The sequence below is a fragment of the Perca flavescens genome, chromosome 22 (genome assembly GCF_004354835.1).
Source record: "Perca flavescens isolate YP-PL-M2 chromosome 22, PFLA_1.0, whole genome shotgun sequence".
Lineage (NCBI taxonomy): Eukaryota > Metazoa > Chordata > Actinopteri > Perciformes > Percidae > Perca > Perca flavescens.
The window spans coordinates 2,027,264-2,047,600 of record NC_041352.1 but is presented as its reverse complement, the minus strand read 5'-3'; the positions used below and the strand labels follow the sequence as shown (position 1 = coordinate 2,047,600).

The 20,337-nt window shown below is 39.9% G+C and overlaps 1 protein-coding gene across 6 annotated transcripts in view; it reads left to right on the top strand.

Annotated features, from left to right (window-relative positions):
• The window catches only part of sspo (SCO-spondin), a 104,628-nt gene that overhangs the window by 7,418 nt on the left and 76,873 nt on the right, over nucleotides 1-20,337 (top strand). For all 6 annotated transcript variants that reach the window (XM_028568803.1, XM_028568804.1, XM_028568802.1 and 3 more), the window contains exons 6-22: nucleotides 377-600; nucleotides 932-1,034; nucleotides 1,710-1,868; nucleotides 5,205-5,290; nucleotides 5,574-5,699; nucleotides 7,004-7,160; nucleotides 7,332-7,584; nucleotides 7,703-7,844; nucleotides 7,950-8,082; nucleotides 8,703-8,875; nucleotides 9,011-9,229; nucleotides 10,491-10,656; nucleotides 11,224-11,476; nucleotides 14,675-14,885; nucleotides 18,918-19,012; nucleotides 19,097-19,353; nucleotides 19,437-19,571. In XM_028568803.1, coding sequence (XP_028424604.1) covers nucleotides 377-600; nucleotides 932-1,034; nucleotides 1,710-1,868; nucleotides 5,205-5,290; nucleotides 5,574-5,699; nucleotides 7,004-7,160; nucleotides 7,332-7,584; nucleotides 7,703-7,844; nucleotides 7,950-8,082; nucleotides 8,703-8,875; nucleotides 9,011-9,229; nucleotides 10,491-10,656; nucleotides 11,224-11,476; nucleotides 14,675-14,885; nucleotides 18,918-19,012; nucleotides 19,097-19,353; nucleotides 19,437-19,571 — 2,892 coding nt within the window. The remainder of the gene's footprint in view (nucleotides 1-376; nucleotides 601-931; nucleotides 1,035-1,709; nucleotides 1,869-5,204; nucleotides 5,291-5,573; nucleotides 5,700-7,003; nucleotides 7,161-7,331; nucleotides 7,585-7,702; nucleotides 7,845-7,949; nucleotides 8,083-8,702; nucleotides 8,876-9,010; nucleotides 9,230-10,490; nucleotides 10,657-11,223; nucleotides 11,477-14,674; nucleotides 14,886-18,917; nucleotides 19,013-19,096; nucleotides 19,354-19,436; nucleotides 19,572-20,337) is intronic.

The following is a 20,337-nucleotide window of genomic DNA, read 5'->3' as shown; positions in this document are numbered from 1 at the left end:
AACTAAAGCTGTCAGATGAATGTAATGGAGTAAAAAGTACAATATTTCTCTCTGAAATGTAGCGGAGTAAAAGTAGAAAGTGGCATGAAGAGAAAAGACTCAAGTAAAATACAAGTACCTCAAATTTGTACTTAAGTACAGTACTTGATTAAATGTACTTCGTTACATTCCACCACTGCACATACCGGACCTACGTACCTGTTTTTGTTGTTGTTTAAGCATTGATTAATGGCATATGAATTAATTTCTCTTATTCTTAAAATCTCTCTTTTTTTAGTCGTAGTTTTCTTTAATGCACTGAGAAGACTGCAGATGCTCACTGCTTGTATTTCATATATCACATAACTTACAAAGACTACTTATCCCTCCCCCACAGACTCCCAGTCCTCCCCTGTGGTGCGGGGCGGTCTGCTGGGTAGCGTCAGGGTGCCTCAGAGCTCAGCCACCTGCATGTCCTGGGGTGGGGCCCACTACCAGACTTTTGATAGGAAACACTTCCACTTCCAGGGCAGCTGCACTTACCTGTTGGCCTCATCTACTGATGGCACCTGGGCAGTCTACATCAGAACAGTCTGTCACGGTACAGGAAACTGCAGTAAGGTATGTAACATAACAGATTCCACGGCTCAAGATGTTGATGAAGCGGTATAATTATTATTATTATTATTATTAGTCACAAATCCTTGAACTTTTTACTAGAATTTTCCCACAAGTAGCCATAATATAGCAGTAGTGAATATGCATTAACAATGATAGCGACATTGTGGAGCTTAGCTGGGTGCCAGTGATAGACAGTCTGGCTTTGCTTATGATTTGGTAATGTGCAATAATATAGGCCGTTTGTTAGAAAAGTAATAATGGAATTGTCTGCTTATAACTTGTAATATGTATGTGTGTACATACTAAGGTGTCTGTGGTTCTCTGCTTTCAGGCTTTGAGGATGATGCTGGGTCTAGATTTGGTTTCAATTCATCAAAAGAGCTTATTGCTGAACAACCTCACTGTTCAAAATGGAGAACCACTCTTCCAGAACGGTAAACTATTTCAGGAAAGCTCTTTTTTAAGTTCCATTTCTTGTCTGATATTGTTAACCAGGCAACATGAGACTAGGTTCAAATTATATTGCTCTTACAAATTGGTATCTGCACTGAACCTACTGGACAGAGTATACTTAAATCAACATTTTGGGTCTTAATAAATTGATATTTAAATTTAAGTGTCTTATAGCATCATTCAAAAAGTTTATATAATACACTTTTTTTTTTATTTAACACATCTTATTGGAAGGTAGGCCAATAAATATATTATATATTATAAAAAATGAACAAAATACATATGTGTAACAAAAGAAGTTCCTCATATATCCAAGAGTACAGTGTTTAATGTGAATCCTGTTTGTTTTCTATTTACATACATTGTTAAATGTTCATGATGTTGGGTGTACATGTATATGCAATAATTAGCTGCATTTTTACAATATATATATCAACATATGGATGGATGGCTGGCTGGCTGGCTGGCTGGCTGGCTGGTTGAATGAATGGATGGATGGATGGATGGTTGTACATACTGGTTGTTTGCTTTCTTCAACTCCACTAGAAATACTATTCACTGAACGTACAAAAATGAAATGCTGTTGATTATATTGCACTACAAAGTAGAAACTTGCAACACAAGAACTTTTTTTGGTTATTGTTTTAATCTTACAGGAGTGAGTGTTCATTGGCTGGGGGACTTTGTCTTTGTGGAGAGCGGCCTGGGAGTAAGAGTGAAGTTTGACCTGACCAACACAGTCTACCTGACAGTGACCGCCGAGCACCTGGCAGCCACCAGGGGGCTCTGTGGAGTCTACAACAACAATGCTGACGGTGCGGGAAGTGGAACAGATACAATCGATGCAAACACACACAAAACAAAGCAGTAGAGGAGAATAAACCTCCATTTTCGATGCACGCAGAATTTAAAAATTACATTTAAATAACACAACAGCAACATCTATTTTTGAAAAACTATTTTTGCATTCTGTCTTAAGATAGTCTATAGACCGCTTTCTGACCGGAGGGATTTTTGCATTTCCTAAAACATAACATTCCTAGAACGCTTTTCTTCTTGTGTTCCAACTGGACCAATTTGGGGATTATTAAGTTCCTCTGGCCACAGTTCCTGTAAAGGTGTCTACACAGCAACCAGACGGCCGACCCTCGGCAGAAAAGCCAGTCGAAATGATCAGTCTCCCCATGTTGGTCCAAAAAGTGCCACAGAACACACCAAAAAGATGAGACGAGACGTAATACGGCGCTAATCTGTATTGTTGCCCAGGAAATGAAAACCGGCAGCTGATTGGACGAACGCGTCACATGGGGTTTGTTTTCACCTGTCATGGCGGCCGTTCAGAATACGATCTCATATTGTACTAAAATAGTTCACTGAAACATGTTTCTGAAAACATTTTAAGCGAGAAGTAGGCCATGCAGTTGCTGAATCTGTCTTCATTTCAGATCAACAAAGGTCAGTTTAAAAGATTTTGTCAGATTTTGAGAGACTCTAGTTACCTCATTCCGCTCCCCATTTCCGGGTGAGTCCTGACTGCCCTGCCGGCGACGGAACATGTCAGGTCGGCCAAAATGAACGCCGACAGCCCCTCAGACTGACGATGGCACGGGACACACCGAACAGATTTGCGTCACTGACCTCGCCAGACTGTCTAACGGCCGATAATCGGCTAAGTGTGTCCCGGCTATAACTCTATAGCTCCTACTTCAGGGCACGGTCTTTTCCCTTTTCCCCTTTACGCATAGTGGAGGTTAGATTGTATGGAGTTAGAATTATGCCAAAACCTCACACACACACAAAAGATGTTTTACTCACGCACAACGATTCACAAACAAACTCAGTGTGGTTTGCAAATGCAAAACATCATTCACAAACTAATGCATTTTGTTCTGCAAATAAGAAACCTACCTATCAAACAAATACAGTATGTTTTACACATACAAAAACGTATTTCTTCAATGACTAAAAATATCTTGCAAGTACAAACTAAAATCTTTCAAGTACAAAAAAAAATCCATCAAGTACAAAAAAAAATCCTACAAGTACAAAACAAATTCTACAAGTACAAAAAACTGTCACGTGACTTTTGGCACTAACTTTCCGCCTTGCTGACCGACACACAAATGTCCTCAGATCCACACACAAATGCAGGTAAATTTTCTAACAAATGCCCTGTAATTCGCACTCCACAACAGCAGGTGGCGCTGTTAAGTCAATTTAAGCCTACCAGGACCATAAATATATACACACGCGGATTTTTTTAAACGTTATTATGGTGCATAACTTACTGGAACAAAACTGAGCAACGTGTTGTTGCTGATGACAAAACCACTGATTATATATATATATGTATATTGAAGCGATGCTGGCGTTAAAGACCCGCTGATTGTTGTCTGATTCTCTGAAATGAATGCCGGCATTGCATTGTGGGAAATCGGCTTTGCATGCGCCCAACTCTGATCATATCGTGTTCTGTCTTACAGCCTACTGTAATATTTCACCAGTAATAAGACCAAAATAATATTATTAAAGTAAAGAAATACATACTATGATAATATCTACATATATGTTGCTAGATGTAGTATTATAGTTTAAAAAATATCAAAACAACAAAGCAGCTTCCCTGGCCGAAATAGACCGAAATAATAACATTAAAAGAAATACAATTAAACCATGATAAGATCTGGTGAATAAATGTTGATTAAAACAGCGGTTATTGGGCTAAAAATACCAATAACAGCAAAGCTGTATACAGTACAGCTTCTCTGTACAGAAAGAAACGTGCTGTGATCAGGGAATCTGTGCGTAGACCACGGATGATGATGATGTCATTGACCTGCCACAGTTTTTGAGTTAAGGGGCCATGTTCATTTCGCAGAATTCTGTGAGACCGGCAGCCTGTAGGCAAGAAGCAAGATCAACATGCTGGATTTCTTCAGTTACCCGGCTTCACCTAACCTAACAACCGGGGTCCTGCATAAGCTGTGTCACGACGCTGGTTATCAACTAGTGACGCAGTGATGGTAACGGTGGATCAGTTGTTACCGGGTACAATCACCGTGTTTTGTTCCAGTAAGTTATGCACCATAATAACGTTTAAAAAAATCTGCGTGTATATATCTATGGTCCTGGTAGGCTTAAATTGACTTAACAGCGCCACCTGCTGTTGTGGAGTGCGAATTACAGGGCATTTGTTAGAAAATTTACCTGCATTTGTGTGTGGATCTGAGGGCATTTGTGTGTGGATCAGCAAGGCGGACAGTTAGTGCCAAAAGTCACGTGACAGTTTTTTGTACTTGTAGAATTTGTTTTGTACTTGTAGGATTTGTTTTTGTAGTTGACGGATTTTTTTTTGTACTTGAAAGATTTTAGTTTGTACTTGCAGGATGTTTTTTGTCATTGAAGAAATACGTTTTTGTATGTGTAAAACATACTGTATTTGTTTGATAGGTAGGTTTCTTATTTGCAGAACAAAACGCATTAGTTTGTGAATGATGTTTTGCATTTGCAAACCACACTGAGTTTGTTTGTGAATCGTTGGGCGTGAGTAAAACACGTTTTGTGTGTGTGTGAGGTTTTGGCATGATTCTAACTCCATAGGTGGCTGTGATTATAATAACAAAAGGTCAGTCCCTATGGCCACTTGGCCAGTGTGAATGCAAATGGTAAAAACGGTTTTGGGGGAGAGTAGTTAGTAGAACTGTTTAGAAGTGGACTGTTCCTATATCTACGTTCCTGTAACTACTTGGTTGGAAAGAGGCTGTTGTGAACAGTTTTGATAGGGACTATTTTTTTTTGTAGAAAAAATTCCAACCAGGGTGTAGTCAAGTTTGTTCTCTAAATTACCAAAACCAACTGCATTGTTGAATACCATTATACAATACAAAATTTAGGTAAATTGACCCTTTGCAATGTGAATTTGAACTTAGGGTTAACAGCAACCAGGCTCATTCAGTTACAGCTTGTGCACCTCAAACAAACACACACACACACACACACACACACACACGTACTGTTTTTTACTGTCTCCGACCCAGGGTTATTTGTTCCCCATTTTCTCACGATTTAACTTAGCTAACCCTAATTCTTAGATGTTTTAATGTTCACACACCTTTGCAACGCATTAGTAACCACTTTGTGTCTTGCTATAGATGATTTCACCACAATGGATGGAACTGTGTCCCAGTACGCCGCCAGCTTCGGCAACTCGTGGAAAGTTCCTGACGAGCAGAGTGAGGTACTACACTGAATGCATTAAAGGAGTATTTCACTTTTGTTGCAACATTATGGCTTTTTGTTACCACTATACATTTTATTTACCAGTTTGAGATATATCTGCTCTCTGAATACACACTTACAACCAAACACAGCATTTTGATGCTTCTAACAAAAAGCAAAACAACAACAAACCATCTGGTTGTAGGAGATGAATGGTTCAGCAGCTGTTTTTGAGTTCTGTGATATTTCTACTGTATGTGTCCTCTGTAATTGAGCTTCTCCGTGTGCCATGCTTCCCTCAGGGCTGCAGCGATGCGGCTGAGCTCGGTCACAGCTGTGACGTCTCAGGAGACCCTTCCCTACGCAGCCGGGCAGAGTCAGTGTGTCACCGACTACTGGAAAACCCCTTCGCACACTGCCGCCTCCGGGTCAGACACACTTGATACTTACTTATCAACTGTTTTTTTTTCATTCCATGGTAGTCCTTTTGGTTATGCTTTAATTGAATTTCTTTGAAAGCAAAGCTTGTAGTTAGCTGAAAATCAAAATGCTCCTGGAAGTAAACAATTGACCAGGTGTTAACAGTTAACTGTTAGAGCAGAAATGGGTTAGATTGCTATAAGCCATGGGACTTTCTTACTGACTATTGAACTGTAATGACTAAATGTAAAGCACTAACTCATAGCTGAGTGTCAGTTGCAGAATTAATTACTAGTTTTAGTTCAACCTCCTTTTAGAATTGTCTTGAAATTTGTTTGAAATCTCTCTGGCTTTATCTTTATTTATATTATATAGGTTATCTTTATTTTGGGTGTTAGATGGGTGTTGTAATACCATTGCAGCTAAGGGCCTAAAGGAACACGCAGACTTATTGGGAATTTAGCTTATTCACCGTAACCCCCAGGGTTAGACATGTCGATACATATCCTGTCTAACTCTGGGGGTTATGGTGAATAAGCTAAATTCCCAATAAGTCAGCGTGTTACTTTAAAGCATAGTGCCATCCAGTTAATAAAGTGTCAAAATTGAATCTGGAGAGGATTTGGAAAAGGTATGGCCATTCCAGCCTGGAAAAGGCTTTTTCTAATTTTGCAATGCCAGACACCTTTTCCAAAGCCGTAAAAGGTCTATCTAGAATATCTCAATCCTCTTCTGCGAAGTTGGGCCATTCTACATAGGAAAGAAATGTGTCCAGCTCTGAAGTGTTGTTCAATGCTTCAGAGTTATAGAGCTAAGAATAGTACTGTTTTAATCATTTATTTTCCTCAGAAGTGGATGTTGTGCTGCCCTTGTCTGTTTCTCTGGCCTTATCTTACACTGAAAATAAAGTTCAATAAAATTCTGGTTAATAATTTATGTGATTTCTCTATAGCCTACCTCTCACTGTCTTTACTTGCCACCTATTATTGGTACACTCGTTATTTGTATGGTAACATATTGTAGTGCATAATATGCATCTTTGCATAACCTTGTTTGTATGCATGTATTTTGTAAGGAAGGATTAAAAATAATCGATACTCTGTCTGCCTCTCAGTAAGTCCACATAAGAATAATCAATACTGTGTGTGTATCTCTGTTGATTAAAGCCTACATGTGCAGGAATACTTACATTTCTGACCTTGGAAACTCCTAGTTCAGTCAAATTTTCTTTTCTTTTTTTACATGCAATATTTGATGCAGGTTTGCCATAAATAACCCAGAAGTGATAAGTTTGAGTCTTTGTGTCTTTCAGGTGGACCCAGCAGTGTACATAGACACCTGTCTCTATCTGTACTGTAGCCTGCCACCCAAAGAGAGAGATTCGGCAGTGTGTGACACCATGGCCAGCTATGTCCGAGAGTGTGCTCAGCAACACGTCATCATAACATGGAGGACAGCCACCCTATGTGGTAATGAAATATAACCATATTAGTATCCTGTGGACTATGTGCGCAAAGCAATATTAATAATACAGTGTAAGCAATCACAGTTGTCTTTATGAGACTGGCAGCAGGAATGTGAAGTACATTGGCATGGTCCTTTTTATCTCTGTTTAATCCTCTTTTTCTCTGTCTTTCCAGGTCGTGTCTGTCCCAGAGATCAGGTGTTTTCGGACTGTGTGTCCCTCTGTCCCCCTAGCTGTTTGTCTCCCCAGCACCCCGGGCCTGCTGCATCCATGGGCCAGTGCAGGGAGGAGTGTGTGGGGGGCTGTGAGTGTCCGCCGGGCCTCTACCTTCACCAGGGACTCTGTCTGAAAAGAGACAATTGTCCCTGTTTCCATCGCAGACGCTCCTACCAGCCAGGGGACAGAATACAGCAGAGATGCAACACTTGGTAAGGGCTGACCGTTTGTGTGTTTCCTAAGTCCCTTCTCCCCATATATTTCTCTTTCACCCATTCCCATGCTTCTCTTTCTGAATCTGCATCCTTCTGTCTACTTATTTACTCCCAGTGTGTGCAGAGCAGGCCAGTGGCAGTGCACTGGGGAGAAGTGCGCAGCTCAGTGCAGCTTAATGGGGGCGCTACAGGTGACCACCTTTGACAAAAAGAAGTATTCACTACAGGGAGGAGACTGTCCCTTTATTGCTGTGGAGGTAAGATACATAACATGCAACCATGCACACAGTTATATACACTATGAGATGCATTTGTGTGTGACAGCCACGTCTCCTTTGTGCTGATGTTCTGTGTGTGTTTAGGACTTTGTTGATAGGAAGCTGGTGGTAAGTGTGCGCTGTGGGAAGTGTGCAGCCAGAGGAGGAGGAGGCCTGGGTTGTCTAAGGGAGGTGTCAGTCACAGCACTCCGCACCACAGTCACCATCACAGACATTGGTGAGTTATACGCTGCGACCTGACTACTTATGCCTGTCAGCACTTTATAGTTACATGATCATTTTACACTTTGACATTGGGGACAGTAAACTTTAGTAAACTAAACATTAAAGCCCCTGTGTGTAGAATTGTGATAACATTACTGTCTGTTCCTAGAGAAATTAAATCATTCCAGTGAAGAGTTTCCATGTTGTTCTCAGCCAATTCGTTTTTAGTAACTGGATCAGATCTGTGGGTGGGAGAAGGTGTCTTTTTTTTTATGAATAATGGCTCAAATAACTTATGTCTAGTGACAAACCCACAGAAACTCAACTCTGTAGGTCCTCTCAGTTCTATGGAGCCTTTATACAGTCTTCCTGCTAAATATTTTGATTTTAAATCACATAATCTTACTGTTTTGGTTTCACTCTTACTGTATGCTCTCTTTTTAAATTGTTCTTAGGGTAAACTTACAACCTATCTACTAAAGTCAGAAACTTTTTCAAATTCCACACACGCTTTAACTTCTTACGAAAAAAACATATAATTTGATCAATAAAAGCTACTGGCAAGGACTTTTAAAACTAGCCTTTTAATTCTTTTTGAATGTGATTACTTACAGATGGTATTGTTGCTTCCAGGTACAGTGACATTGAATGGCCTGAGCAAGCCGTTGCCTGTGGTGACGGGGGACCTGGTTGTGCGTAGGGTCTCCTCTTCATTTCTCCTCATTCAGACTTTTGGAGCCCAGCTGCTCTGGTACCTAGATGGACCTTTGGCCCTCATCACCCTGCAACCTGGCTTCGCAGATAAGGTGACCCTCACACCTCATATGGTTCTTTCACTTATGCCCTTTGAGTCCCAAAGTGGTTCTTTTTAACTTGAGAACTTGCACTTGTGCCATTGAGTTATTTGTTTCAGCTAAAGAGTGTGAAATGCTGTATTTAAGGTGCGCGGCCTGTGTGGAACCCTCAACTGGAACCAGCATGATGACTTTACCACCCCTGAAGGCGACGTGGAGAACAGTGTGTCATTGTTTACAAGCAAATTCACAACAGAGCACTGTACTCTACCTTATGGAGCTCCACCTGACCCCTGCACCACATACAGCCAGAGGAAACAGTACGCAGAGACAGTGTGCTCCGTCATACACAGCCCCGTCTTTCAGGTATACTTTGCACGGAGTGTGTTGATCTCTCCAAAGCTTTTGACACTGTAGATGTGCAGTGCTCTTGCAGTGGTTGCATAATATTGGTTTTGATATTAATGCCTGTAGATTGTTTAAAAACTACCTATCAGAGAGACAACAATCTGTTAAACTGGGAAGCTACAATTCTGAGTTTTTATCAGTAACTAAAGGTGTTCCACAGGGTTCAATTTTAGGTCCAGTTCGTTTCACCATGTATATCAATAATACAATCTTATCTTTGGTAAACTGTCATGCCCATCTGTATGTGGATGACACAGTACTGTAGTATGTTGCTGATTCTGTTCATCTAGCAATTGAAAACTTACAGCATTCCTTTAATATTCTGCAAGAGGCTCTTAAAGAACTAAGACTTGTACTAAACGCTGATAAAAAAAAGTTTATGCTTTCTTCCAGATCCAGAGCTATAGATTATTCTAACCTTAATATTTCCACTATGAATGGACCTCCGATTGAGAGAGTCACAGAATATAAATATCTTGGCCTCTGGATTGACAAAAAGCTCTCCTTCAAATTTCACATTGATGTCTTGAACTATGGTGATGTGATTTATAGACATGCATCATCTTCAACTCTTAAATCTCTGGACTCGGTCTATCGCTCCGCCTTGAGATTCATAACCGGTAATGCCTATGGTACACACCATTGTATTTTATATGAAAGTATTGGGTGGTCTTCTCTCCAAGAAAGATGTGAAACTCACTGGTATCTCTTTATCTATAAGGCTCTTATTGGAAAACTGCCATCTTACAGAACTTCTCTGTCACTCAAAGGGACATTATCAGACTCGTTCTGCTGACTCGCTTCTACTTCATGTTCCACGAGCTCGCTCCGAACTTGGAAAAACTGCTTTTAGTTTAAGTATACCCAACGCCTTTTGGACAATTTAGAAATCTGGTTTTAAACCTGCAACTTCTACTTGTAACTGTTTTAAATAATTGTATTTTCTTTTGCATCCCTATTATCCTAATTTATTTATCAAATCATTTTCCAATTCCAAATTTGTATTGTCTTTCTATATTTCTTATGATTGTTGTTCTGTTTTTGTCTTTGTAATCTGATTCGATGACATTGAAAATGAGAGTCGCCCCTCAATGATCTCTCGAGGATAAATTAAGGTTGAATGAATTATTGAATGTTAAATTATTTTAGGAGTGAGTTCATCTTAATCTGTCTCCCTCTCCCTTATTCACATAATGCACCTCCCCCTCTGATTTTGTAGATGTGTCATGACGTGGTGGAGAGGGAGCCCTATTTCCGTCTCTGTCTGTGGGAGGTTTGTGGCTGTGTTCCACAGAAGACCAGTCACTGCACCATCCTCACTGCCTACGCCCGACACTGCGCACAGGAGGGCGTTGTCGTCAACTGGCGCAATCACACCTTCTGTCGTAAGTTGGGAGGTCGTTGGTTAAAGGAACACGCCGACTTATTGGGAATTTAGCTTATTCACCGTAACCCCCAGAGTTAGACAAGTCGATACATACCCTTCTCATCTCTGTGTGTGCTGTAATGCTGTCTGACGGCTCCAGCGGCATCAGGCCAGCACAGAACATGCAGGTGAATGGTTCCAGTAATCCTACCCCTCCGAATAAGTGACAAAATAATGCCAACATGTTCCTATTTACATGTTGGCGTTATTTTGTCACTTTTGTCACAATTGGGAGCAGTAGGCTAGTTGGAACCAGTTACCTGCAGGATCTGTGCTGGGCTAAGCTAATGCTGGAGCCGTCAGGCAGCGTTACAGCACGCACGGAGATGAGAAGGGTATGTATCGACTTGTCTTACTCTGGAGGTTACGGTGAATAAGCTAATTTCCCAATAAGTCGTCGTGTTCCTTTAAGTGGTTACAGGTTACAATGGTAATACTGTATGGAGTTTGTAGAAATGTCCACACAACAAATTGCAAACAGTTTTACCTTTTTTTCAAAATCTTTCCTCCTCTCCTGTCTTCCCAGCGGTCCAGTGTTCGGGGGGTCAGGTGTACCAGGAATGTGGTCGTGTCTGTGGGGTCTCCTGTTCAGACCACTTGAGCTGCGATGCCGGTGGTGGTGGAACGGGTCTTAGGATGTGTGTTCCAGGTTGCCAGTGCCAACCAGGACTAGTGCAGGACCACCAGGGCCAGTGTGTGCCCATCACTATGTGCCCCTGTGTGCAAGTAGACAAGATGTACCAGGCTGGAGCTGTTATTCAAAACAACTGTAACACCTGGTATGTAGAAGGGAACAACTTGTGGCTGAGGTTTCACAAATTTGTTCAAACCAGGTTCTTCCTAGCTAAAATACTCAATTTCTTACTATACTAGGGGTGGGAATCATAGGGTACCTCACGAAACGATACACGGCTCATGATACTATATACGATAATATCACGATACAGCAATTCTGCGATAATCAATACATTGCTAGACAATCCTTAAATGATACATCATGATATTGGTCTTACTATGAATACAAAATGCCTGTGCAAAGGTTGAGTGCAGGTAGTATCTCTTTATTCACTGCAAGCACACGTTTTTCAGTCTGTAAATTAGGATTACAGAACTAAAGAGCAGCTATTGATCCAGACTTTGGACTTAAACGTTTGTTATTTTCCTCAAACTGATGTCCGCCATCCCGTTGAAAACCTTTCTCTTTGGCCAGTTAACTTCTGTTCATGTTTCCCTCATTCATCTGTTAAACACCACCTTGAGGAGCCATGAAGAAGCGACACTGGGAGAAGGGAATCTATTTAGCATGCCTTATTTTATTTATTTAAATATCAATATTTGGCCCCAGTCTATCAATCCTCATATCGCACAAAGGACAATGATATATATATCGATTTTTTTGTCACACCCCTACTTCTCACTGGTCTTTTTGACTGACACTGCATGTGTTAGGTCTGAAACATTTGTTGAATTCGTTTTTGATTAAAAAAAAAAAAAAAAAAGGCAACAGAAAAAAACTAAACCAAACCACAATTTCAAGTTTTCTAGTTGCTACTTAGAAATATAGAGAAGTGAAACAAATAAGACAGTCGAAGACTAAACCAAGTTAGGTTTTTGTATTTTATTAAGATATATTTGCAAATATAGGAAGAACAAATTTCACAATAGACAGCAGCCCAGTGTGGAAAAATTTGTTTAATGAGCTTACAGAAACACTGAGTTTATATGCACAACAGGAAAAGGGGAGTGATAATCACACATGTTCTGGTCTAAACATGACTTTGCATTTCTTACAGGCAACTTTAACCTAAAAGAGACAATCTGAAATACAGGGACATCATGGAGCCACTTTCCCCTGTGCACTACTTTCACCCCGAGGTCACATGCCCCGACTGGCAAGGGAGAAACGGATCTGCAGAGAGAGATAGTTTATTGTGACCTTGTACCTTTTATCAGTTCAAACAAACACATTATGTTCCAGACTTTGGGGCTCTCACTTCATTTAGTGAGAATCAGAATCTACATGTGGGAATGAGATAAACTCCGTTTCAGCATTGTGAGAGAAACTAAAACAGAAATAAGACAAAAACATAAAGAATCATGCTTAAAAATAATTTTGCCATTACACCTTCTTGGACTCTTAATGGCAGAATTTCACTTAGGTTAAATATTAACAGCACTGTACAGATGTAGTACTGTTGCAACTAAAGGAAGCAGACATACTAAACTTGTCAAAAGTAAACATCATGGTAGAGGTTAACTTAGTGCAAGCTCTTACTGAAACTAACTGCAAAGATTATATTTTTACAGCACGTCATAAAAACAGCCCTTTTTCTTTCATGTCTATCTACGTGCTGCTTTTATCTTGTGATAAAGAATCAGAGGGTGTAAGCATGTTTCCCCTATTGTCAGTAGAGCACAGCTACAATATAAGAATTGCACAGTTTAAAGAGCATGGTTCTGGTACTTTTGAATGAGCTTTGATCCCATGGGGAGACTAAATCTACTCGTGCTGTAAAGTCTGAAGTCATTGAAATAGACCATTTTATAGAAGGTCTAGCTAGTCTGCTAAGTACTAACAAATCTGTCACTGTTTGACTTTCAGGACAATGTACTATTGTTTTATAATAACCCTTACCCAAAGGTAAATGATAGTTTTTTGATTATGAATTTTTTAATTTCATTCCATTGCCCTGTTAGGATGTATTTTCTAGGTGTTTTGTGGTGATGGCGCAGTGGATATGACACATGCCTTTGGTGTGGGAGATCTGGGTTCAATTCCGACTGTGATACATCAACCAATGTGTCCCTGAGCAAGACACTAAACCCATAGTTACTCCAGAGGTGTGCGACCTCTGATATATAGCAATTGTAAGTCGCTTTGGATAAAAGCGTCAGCTAAATGACATGTAATGTAATGTAAAATCGAATGCTATAATCACATAAAACGTCTACACTTTGTAGCTTTAAGCGTATCCCCTATTTAAAGAATTGCCTGCCTTGCACTGAGTGTAAATGTGTGTTTGAATGACTTAAACGGCATACTGTATAGGTATATGAGAGCATGATATCCCTCAGTGAGTCCCTATGGTGCAAGAACTCTGATGAAACCTCTCTGCTCCTGCTCCCTGATACAGGATAAGTTGATGTCATTGCGTCTTTCACTAACCACACTGAGCGTCACTCCTTTGGTTTGAGTCATCTCTTAATAACTGAGTCAAAGTAGTCAAAGTAACTTAGAAAGTTACTTATTCATTTTTTCTTTTTGCGTTACTCATTTTCATTGTGTTGAAACTGCTGAGATTGGCGCCCGCACTTTCCCTTAACCTGATTGATTGCTATGAGGAAACCTTCAATGACAAGCCTTGGCTGTTCACTCCAGTGAAATGGTTTTCATCACACCTCATAACACATTTTGTTGGTCTTATTGGTCTCATTTTAGATGAGATACGATAAACCTTTATTGATCACCAGTGGGGAAATTTGGTTTTTGCAGCAGTACAACTAATATATAACTAATATAAAATAGAAGGAAAAATAGAGACTATATAAGAGTATTTGGAGACAAAATGACTTAATAAAGTAAGTGGTGCTGATGAAGTGACACAGTTGTGATGAATAGCAGCAGAGTCAACAAGTCTACGTAAACAGTGTACACCAGTAAGTACTGGTACTCAGTGAATATATATAGTGCAAGAGCCAATGTACATCCACATACAGCATACATTTACATCTGCTGTTTAGAGTTTAATAAGTGTAAAGTGAAACTTTAATGATCCAAAGTTAACTCTTGAGGCAGCAGATATTCAGCATAATGCTCAACTTTGTTTTATTTATCCACTACTGTTTAAATACAAAGATGATTTTTGCTGAAACAGTCATTAAGCTTTAATAGCCTTTCATGCCCACCTGACATAAGATGAATTCCTTTCAGTCAATGACAGCTCTTATTGTGCTCTCTTTCTCCTCTCCCTTCACAGTGTGTGTGAGCAAGGGCAGTTTAACTGCACTGAGGAGCACTGTGAGGAGGTGAACCAGTGTCCAGGCTCTCTGGTCTACTCTCCACGCTCCTGCCTCCTCACCTGCTCCAGCCTGGACCCTCCTGGCCAACAGTCGGAGTCCAGTGTTCCACTGCCGAGCTGCAGAGAGCCCTTGTCTGGCTGTGTCTGTCCCCAAGGAACTGTGCTACTAGTGAGTGAAAAATTAAATGTTGGTCTCTAATCTGATATAGGATGAATATGTTTTTGTGAAAGATATCAAATGTGAAATGTTGACTACAAACCTTTTTCACAGAACACTTTTTGACTTGGCATAGTAGGCAAAGCACAGGTGTAGTTAATACATTTAACAAGGCTCTGTTCAATTGCAGTTTTCTAGTAAACCATGCAGTGAGCCAGCATATGCACAATACCAGGAGCCAGCAACTGGTAAAGCTAAACCTAAATATCTTCAATGAAAAACTTCCTAGTTATTTGATCAAACCTGCATTTATTCTTTCATTTAGCCATGTGTGGCTGTAGAGAAGCTGAAAACACAAAATTGACATACTATCACTAGACATTAAAGTAGTAAACAAACAACAGTTGCTCACACATTCAATAGACATTCGCATTACATTGGGGCCCCATTTCACAAAGCGTGAAAACTCAGAGTTAGTGGATGCAAACTCTGGGTTTTCGGTTTCACAAAGCCAGTTCAGCTTAACTCTGAGTCAGTTAGTATGGCAACATACTCTGATCTGATCTAACCTGCTCGCTAGCAGTTTTTTTTTCCAACTAACCCAGAGTTTCTTTCCCCCTTATAACCCAATGTGTTATGTCTATAGTGTATCTACCTCCTTGTGTTAAAAAAAAAAGTATGACTTTTTTATGAAGTCTTTTTATGAATATATAGGCTATCCTACAAGTACAAATACAGTACTTAATATTTGTCAAGTTGAAACAAGTAAAATCATCCACCTCACCCACCTTTAACTGCTGTTCTAGCAGTTGTATTTCAAATTCTGTCTTTTTCATCTGCAGCAAGATCCTTTTAAAAAAAAATCTTTTTCTTCAAGAACACCTTGTACACTTGTTTTCACAGGGAACTACTGTATATGACCACAACATTACAAAGAATTTCCCAGTGCCAGGCCTTTTTAATTGTATTGTAATGGTGCGTTCTTTTTGTCTTGTAATCGCGACTAGTAGCTCGAGTGTGACATCACATCCATGTTGGAAAACGAGTAATCGTGGGTTGTTGCGTTCTTTTTGTCACACAATACTACGAGTCGGAGAAAAGATGCATTTTTGTAACATTTTTAGTAACATTTAGGATTCTATTCACCCAGTTATTGACATATTACACACATATATTTCACAGTTTGATACATGAAAATTACGTTTTGATTAACGTTAACGTTCGGCTACTGCTCTGCTTTCTGCTCAAGGCTCGGCTTAAGCCGTTGTTGTCATATAGCAACCGAGCGTCTCTAGCCAATTTCAGCTGCACAAGCTACAAAGTAACTAATGAGGCGGTATTTAACTCCTAATAAGACTGTAGAGACATGTCTATAGGTAGCAGTATACAGTGCTATGTGTACCACTTCTTCATTTGGTTACAACAAAGACAAAAGTGCTTAAAATTGTAGAAAACCACAATGTTTACTACGTGTGATGCACGACGTAGCCATCTTTGAAAGTGAACTCTGGGTCCTCTGACTTCAGACTACTTGACGAGTTGTATATACAACCTCGGTGGCGTTCTTTTTGCAACTTCCGGTTCGTAACTCCAGAAAACAACTCGTAAATCGACTTCGGTGGACAAAAAGAACGCACCATAAGTCATGGGCCAATGCTAAACATCTTTGGGCTGTGGAATTGGATGGCCCCTCTTCCTCGTAATCCCCAGCATTTATGTAAAGAAATAAGGTGCAAGTTTTATCAAGGTACACCATCAGTTAGACTGTTAGATTTAAGGTGTAAACCTCAATAGGCCTCTCTGTATCTTCCATTGTGGCAGCTAACAATGTGTGTTCATCATCGTTCTCTAAGGACAATGTAAAACATCTTGTTTTCTCTTCTCTAATCCATTATGAACTGTCTGTGGAGAATTAAGAGTACTTACAGTTGCATGGTCTGTTAGCAGGCTCCACCAGACAGATTAAACTAGGCCTATCTGTAACTGGTAGAAAATGAATGATAAGTGCCCAACATAATTCAAATTAACAATTAACAATGCAGGCCACATCACAATTTCCCAAATAAATAACTCAATTGAGTCAACCTTAAAATAGACTGAAATATGTATATAGGACAAGAATCTGAAAAAAAGAAACAGACATCAATAAAGCCAACAAAGATTTGTACCACTATAGAAAACCAGTGTGCGGAGTTGTGTCTATGGTGATGGGTGGATAGCTAGCACTAACTAAAGCAAGCTTCCACCAGAGAAGCCCTCAGGCCGGTTACACACTGCCTGCGTGGCGTGAGCGGGGCGTTTCTGTCAGCTGCGTGGATTTTTCTCTGTCTTTACACACCAGAAACGTGTCTGACTCGGCGCTGCTGCTGCTAGCCTTGTCTGGACACATGTATGTTTCCCATTGATAAAATGAAATAACATGTTAAACGTAAATATATACTGATCTGATTACAGCAAAGACAATGTCAGCAGTATTGACGGCAAAATAGGCTAAAGAATATTTCGTTCTGTATTGACAGGTGCAATATTAGAAAATCAAATTTTTTTTTAAATTACATTTATATCTGCATTTATCAAAACTTACTTTCAAACATCAGCATGTCAATTATTAATATGTATTCGTGTCTAAATGTCATATTAACATCTTTCCCTATTCTATTTTGCCTGGAAACGCTTCCAACACGCTTGCGTGTCGTGTGAAAAATAGGCGTCAGTTCTATTTCTAGCAGGGACGCGTTTTTGGCACGGCTCGAGCGTGTCACGCAGGCAATGTGTAAGCTCTAACCTTAACATGGGAGCCAAAATATAAACGGACACGCCATGCAGCTGATGCTGTCCAGTGTGTAACCGGCCTCAGTCATAGGTTGCCCACTGTTCTGACAGAGGACCATCCCTTCAGCCTCAGTGAGCGGTATGGTCCCTCTCCTGTTTATTGGGCCTCAACTTTTTTTTTTTATTGGCTATAATGGAGGTTGAATTTGTCCATTAGCTAAATGCATAAGTGCATTTAATGTTACCTTCAAAGCAGTTTTAGGATGGCTGAAAAAGTTACTTTGTTAGCTTAGAAAATTCTACTACTGTAGCCTACAACACAACAACAATTGAACAATTGCTTGAAATAAAATTAGCTATACCTGTTTGATGTAAGCTATGTTTTTTTTTTTTTTACATTTCATCTTCAGTCACTGTCAAGTGCGTTTTTCTACCTTATGGTTTGACCTAAATGAATATAAAGACGCACATGCACACAAAGGTTGAATAAGGGGAATACTCCAGAAATAGAATTCATTTTAAAAATTAATACTCTCACACTAGACTCGGTCGGTAATTTTTGACAGATAAGAGTTAGTCAACCTAGAGTACAGGTTTGAACTAAGAGTTTATTAAACCTGCTTTCTGAAATACGCGAACAATATTACAATATAAATGTACTCTCTTTATAGCAGTTTTGGTCTCCACAACTCCAGAAGGGAAAAATATCTAGCTAGCTAGCTCTTCAACGCAAGCTACGAAATGGTTATAAAAATAAAAGAGCAGGTTTACGCTGTAACGTTAAGTGTTTGAAAGGTTATATTTTGAGTAATAGGAGGTATAACTAGACAGTTAAGGTAATAACTGGCAGGATGTTTTGTTGTTTTGATGAAACTTGGCTGGCAATTTCTTACCACCATCTTGTGCTAAAGAAGGTTTGACATGGTCCACAACTATCATTGTACTGAATGCACAGGATTCTTTTGACGTTAAATAGAAGAAATACTTTTGTACCTTCAGTTTAAATTTTTTTGGTCCATTTGGCTTTGTTAATTATGAAGTGTGTCATTACATCATGATCTGTTTTTTTAGGGAGCGTTTCACGCTGCTGGAGGAGTATTACATCCAAGCTCATTTATCATTTATCGCACCATTGTTGTCTAACACCACTGTTAAGACATTATATAGGGTTGATTTGTGTCTGATTAATTATTGAACACAGATGATAGACCCCTAATGTGATGACCCCTTATAGCTGTGTTTTGACTAATGTACCTCTCCGGTTTACCTCAGGGGGATCAATGTGTTTTGCCAGAGGAGTGCCCATGTCACCATAATGGTCAACTTTATTACAGCAACGACACCATCACCAAAGACTGCAACACATGGTAATGTATGCAGTTATCTCATTGCACCACACCCCTTTAACATTTAATTACAGTATCTTAACTATTCTTCATTCATTCCCGCAGTGTTTGTAAGGAGCGCCGCTGGCACTGCAGCAAGTCCGCCTGTGCTGGTGTGTGCGTGGCAACTGGCGACCCGCACTATGTGACATTTGACGGCCGCTGTTACTCTTTCCTGGGCGACTGCCAATACGTGCTGGCAAGGGAGAGCAGTGGTTTGTTCAGTGTATTTGCAGAGAATGTGCCATGTGGGAGCACTGGCGTCACCTGTACAAAGTCGGTCACCCTCAGCCTGGGAAATACTGTCATACATCTGCTAAGAGGTAGGAGGGATGGTGTTATAGGGGAATCAGAGGATGATAGAAGGAAGTAATAGGAGGTAAGTTGTCTTGTCTTTCTCCTTCAGGTAAAGCTGTGACAGTAAATGGGATGCCAGTTAGTCTGCCAAAGTCTTACAATGGCAGTGGTCTGACTTTGGAAAGAGTCGGCCTGTTTGTCTCCCTTTCCTCCCAACTGGGGGTCACTCTGCTATGGGATGGAGGTAAAATACACACACATTAAATTCTGCAACCTTACATAATCTCTCACTGAACCCTTTCATGCTCCGTGTCATGTGTTTTTCATTTGTTTGTGGATGTTGTTTTTATGCCTCCGCGCCATGACCGGAAGCATTATGCCTTCGGTCTGCTCGAATGTCCGTCCCATTTTTGCAAACGCGATATGTCAAGGCCTTGAGGGAATTTTTTTCAAATTTGGCATCCACCTGTACTCAAGGATGAACTAATTACATTTTGGTGGTCAAAGTTCAAGGTCACTGTAACATTACAAAACATGTTAATGGCCATAACTCAAGAATTCATATGCAAATTATGACATTTCACACAAATGCCTAAAATGATGAAGTGATGACAGTTTATATCCAAAATGTCAAAGGTCAACTTCACTGGGATATCACAATGTTCTGCAAAAACACTTTTCTAGCCATTACTCAACGCCATAACTCAGGAATAGAAGGGGAGATTGACCTTGATCATATTTCACATTTGGTCGGATACTGAATTAGTAACACTAATCTTGAGGGCCCACGTTGAAACTGTGGTAATTGTATAGATCTTCTGTGCTTCATATCACATGGATGTAAACTACAACTTTATTGGTTGGTGGCGGAGGCATACAGCTGTGAGGCAGTAATTTTTTATTTTTTTTTTACTTATTCATTAATCCTTATATGGCTTTCTTATTATTGCCAAAATATACATTTTCTATAGATAAGCCATTTTTATTGTAGAAATGTATTGGAGAGGCAA